The sequence below is a fragment of the Mus pahari genome, chromosome 14 (genome assembly GCF_900095145.1).
Source record: "Mus pahari chromosome 14, PAHARI_EIJ_v1.1, whole genome shotgun sequence".
In the NCBI taxonomy this organism is placed as follows: domain Eukaryota; kingdom Metazoa; phylum Chordata; class Mammalia; order Rodentia; family Muridae; genus Mus; species Mus pahari.
Genome location: NC_034603.1, coordinates 70052349 through 70056896, shown reverse-complemented (window position 1 = coordinate 70056896; position 4548 = coordinate 70052349). Strand labels below are relative to the sequence as shown.

The 4548-nt window shown below is 55.1% G+C and overlaps 1 protein-coding gene across 1 annotated transcript; it reads right to left on the bottom strand.

Annotated features, from left to right (window-relative positions):
- Positions 1-234: 234 nt before the first annotated feature.
- Fzd2 (frizzled class receptor 2) lies at positions 235-3908 on the bottom strand. The gene has a single exon (XM_029546511.1). It carries the CDS (start codon positions 3547-3549, stop codon positions 1837-1839), a length of 1713 nt encoding a protein of 570 aa, XP_029402371.1. The 5' UTR covers positions 3550-3908; the 3' UTR covers positions 235-1836.
- Between the last annotated feature and the right edge of the window lie 640 nt (positions 3909-4548).

Here is a 4548-nt window from a genome sequence, read left to right as displayed (position 1 = left end):
CAAACACTTGGAAGTAGGGGTTCCAACTTACTTTCTCCCTTGTCCCCAAGTTGGCCAACAAAAGATGATAAGAAATCAATTTTCCCATAGCTCTTTAGTCAAACAATTGAGGCCTGGAGCCCACTCTCCCCCCCAAGCCCCAACCAAGTAGGTGAAGGGGAGAGGGGAGGGGGTGTGGCTTGGTTAAGGGTAGTGGTGTTACAACCCTGTTAAACACAATTAAAGGGCTAGATCTGAAGATAATTAAATGCACTTTATTATGATGATTATTAGGTTTTAATTTGCACTATTTATTATCAAGAAACAGGAGAGATGGTTGAGAGCAGAGCTCTGGCACACTGGTCTTCAGATCGCTCGCTTCTTTAGCATGCAAGCTGTAAAGTACCCCTGCATGATGGAAACTGGGATTCTCACTCCAACAAAGCTAGTTTATAGAACATCTCTCAGGCCGCTAACTTACGCAAAAATCCTTACTTTTATTTGTGTGCAGAGGGGAAGAAACATGTTAGAAACATTCTTATCAATATCTTAATGATATAGAATGTCATGTAAAAACACTCAACCCCACCCCCACGGCCACAGCCTGCCCAGAGAGGCCTTCTGAAGCAAACTTACCCATTAGTTTTTGTTGTTTCCCTGAACAACTTTTTGTTTTTTTTTTTTTTGTTGTTGTTTTGTTTTGTTTTTAAAGGCCAGTCTTTTGTCCAAAGAAAACTAAAAACCCCACCGGCCCATCCATTCCCTCCCTCCAACCCAACCTATTTTTACTGCTTTTGGAAAAGAAAAACAACCCAAAGAAAACCCCACACATAACACACAACCCAATCCTACAAACAGCTAACCTGGATCCCTCTGCGTGAGAGCAGACTACCGGGAGAGAAGGGAACAGAAACGCCAGAAGATCCCAGGGTTTGCCAATACGCAGGCTCGTGGTACCCCCAAAACCCAGGGAAAGAGGGTCGCTCTTAAAGTGGTGTGTGCACTGGGGGGGGGGGATGTCAAAACACACTTCACAAAGCGTTTTGTCGCCCGTTCTCTGCGCGTGGGCCAGAGCTAAAACCACAGAAGGATCTCCGTGCCCACGGGGAGTGGGCTGGGGGGGTGGAGGCCATTCCTCCCCACATCTCCGCCCTCTCCCTAAAAGCGCTATGTTTTTTTCCACGTCTACATCTGGATTGGGAGGTTTCCAGATACCGAGCGGGGGAGACAGAACAAATGAGGAGGGAGAAAGGGGGGTGGGGTGTGTGGAGCGAGGAGAACGGGAAATAAAATAAAACAAAAACGAATCCAAGTCTTGTTAAAAAATATCCAACAGCTTCCACAGGCCCCGCGTCGGTGAGGAGGCTTGCAAATTTAGCTTTTATAGAAGTTGAGTGGAACTAACTCCCAACTCCTTTAAGCCAACAAAAATAGCGAGCAGGCTAGGTGCCTCTCCCAGCAGGCCCAGCCCTGCCAAATCACCAAAAAAATTCGAACCAGAGCACAGGGCAGCTTTTAAAAGGGCACTTAGAAAAGGCGAGACCTCCTCCCCCACCCCCACCCCATTCTTCAGCCCTGGCGCCCTCGATCTTTTTTTTTTTTTTCTTTTTTCTTTTAAATAGAAAATATATAATTAAATTTACAAAGACTATTTACAGTTTTAATTACAAACCTGGTAGGGGGGTGTTGGGCAGAGTTCTTTTTAAGAAGCGACCTAAAATAAAATGGATTTTTTTACCGTTCTTTATTTAAAAAAATAAAATAGGAGTCCGTAGGGTGCACCCCCCCTCCTGAGTGAAGGAGGGCACGGTGCAGTCCGGACCTGGGAGAAGGAGACGCCCGGCAGGCGAGACCGCTTCACACGGTGGTCTCGCCATGCCGACTGTTGGTGAGACGCGTGTAGAACTTCCTCCACGAGTGCAGTGTCTTGCCGGACCAGATCCAGAAGCCCGACGTGATGCCCACGATGAGCGTCATGAGGTATTTGATCATGTAGACTGTGAAGTCGGGCGACATGCGGGGCGTGTAGTGGGCCGGGCAGGGGATGGCTAGGCTCTTGCAGTGCTGGCTTACCCAGGAGCGCTCCCAGTGCTCGCGGAAGGCCTGCTCATAGAAGTAGCAGGCGATGACTATGGTGGCCGGTACCGTGTAGAGCACCGAGAAGACGCCGATGCGCACCATGAGCCTCTCCAGCTTCTCCGTCTTGGTGCCGTCGTGCTTCATGATGGTGCGGATGCGGAAGAGTGACACGAAGCCGGCCAGCAGGAAGGATGTACCGATGAACAGGTATACGAAGAGCGGCGCCAGTACGAAGCCCCGCAGCGGGTCCAGGCTGTTGAGGCCCACGAAGCACACGCCGCTCAGCAGGTCGCCGTCGATCTGGCCCATGGCCAGGATGGTGATGGTTTTGACGGCCGGCACGGCCCAGGCGGCCAGGTGGAAGTACTGCGAATTGGCCTCGATGGCCTCGTGGCCCCACTTCATACCGGCTGCCAGGAACCAGGTGAGGGACAGAATCACCCACCAGATGGAGCTGGCCATGCTGAAGAAGTAGAGCATCATGAAGAGTATAGTGCAGCCTTCTTTCTTAGTGCCCTGCACCACCGTGCGATAACCGTCCTCAGAGAAGCGCTCGTTGCACACCACGCGCTCCTGGAGTACGAAGCCCGCAATGTAGGCCACTGATACCATGGTGTAGCAGCCGGACAGAAAGATGATGGGCCGCTCTGGGTAGCGGAATCGCTGCATGTCCACTAAATAGGTGGTGACCGTGAAGAAGGTGGAAGCGCAGCACAGCACTGACCATGTGAGGATCCAGAGACGGGCAAAACGAGTCTCCTCTTGCGAGAAGAACATAGAGCCGTCGGGCCGTGCAGGCTCGCAGGGCGCGGCACAATCGCGCTCACCCAGAAACTTATAGCTGAGATAGGACGGCACCTTGAGGACGCGGGGACAGTGGAAAGGGTGCTCCAGAGTGGCGTAGCGCGGGGGCGCGCCACCACCGCCAGGGCCGCCCGGGGTGCCACCCGCGCCGGGCTGCAGCCCAAAAGGTGGCGCGGTGGTGAGTAGCGCAGGAGCTCCGTCCTCCGAGTGGTTCTGGCCCACGCAGATCTGCTCCGCGCCGTGACGCGGGAAATGCTCGCAGCGGAGGCGCTCGGGCCACTGGAAGCCGAACTTGTTCATGAGCGCCTCGCAGCCTTGGCGCGCGCGCTCGCAGATGGAGCGGCACGGCGGGATGGCCTGCTCCAGCACTGTGCACACCGGAGCGTACATGGAGCACAGAAAGAAGCGCAGCTCCGGCGAGCACTGCACCTTCACCAGCGGGTAGAACTGATGCACCTCCAGGCCCGCGTCCTCCTGGTTCGTGTGGCCAAGAAGGTTGGGCATGATGGTCTGGTTGTAGGCGATGTCCGTGCACAGCGGGATGGAGATGGGCTGGCAGAAGCCGTGGTCCGGGATGGAGATGCCCTTCTCCCCGTGGAACTGGGCCGGTCCAGCGGCCGGCAGCAGCAGCAGTGGCAGCAGCAGGCGGGGCAGGGCGCTGCGGGGCAGGGCGCTGCGGGCCCGCATGCTGGCCGCCGCCCCCCACTCGGCTCCTGGGCGACCCCCAGCCCCCGCCCCCAACCCAGAGACCGCGCGCCTTCCCCGCTGCCGCCTAGCTGCCCGGCCGCCTCCCGCGACTCCTCGCAAACTTTGCTCGCGGCCGCAGAGTTGGGGAGGCTGGGCGGCGGGGAGGGGGCGGCGCACCCGCCTGCTGGCTCGCCGCGATCGGACTGAGGGTCGGAGACGCCACGCACCGCTGCCCTAGCTCCTCTTCCTCCTCTAGCCTCTGGGCTTCCCCTCTCCCCACCCTCCTCTACCCAGCGACTCCTTTGTGCCTCCTTCAGCCCTCACCTCGGCCTCTCCGATCCCAATTAGTCGGTTTCAAGGGGGCCCCCGCTGGCGGCCCCGCCCTCTCCTCAGCCCCCCTCAAAAGGGATCCTTGAAACCGCCCCGTCGAGCTTTGCACCATCCCAAAATGTGCTCTCGGCCAATCAGATTTAAACTGGAGGACCAGCCCCGAGGGCTGGATTGGTCGACCACAACATAATGAGCTCAGAAACCAGATGCCAAGAAAACTCTACCCCCCCCTCCTTCTGCTTTTTTAAAGAGATAAGCTATTATTATATTAGGAGCTGTTTGCTCAGTCCGCGATCGCTTCGGAGTCGCCCAGGCAAGATCCGGAGACACGTTTTCTCAAAGTGGCATCCGACCCAGGCAACTCCAGCCTGATCTGTGGCCCTAGAGCCCAAACCCTGAGGTACAAGAGCTCTTTGCTCCCGCCCCTGCTCACCACCGCCCCCTCCCCCCTTTTAGTACCATTTATAAAACCAAGTGAAAAATCCCGTTTAAAAATAATATATATATATATATATATATATATAGAGAGAGAGAGAGAGAGAGAGAGAGAGAAATATGTATATGTTTTTAAAGTACGTTAGCGAATAGCTTGTAAAGACGTCTCTCTGCCCCTCTCAGAGAGTCGAGGTAAAAGTGTCACTTCACCCTAAACAAGGACTCCTAGAAGTT

What these genes read in the sequence shown, in the direction of transcription:
- Fzd2 (XM_029546511.1), bottom strand. Translation starts at nt 3,549, where the DNA reads ATGCGGGCCCGCAGCGCCCTGCCCCGCAGCGCCCTGCCCCGCCTGCTG.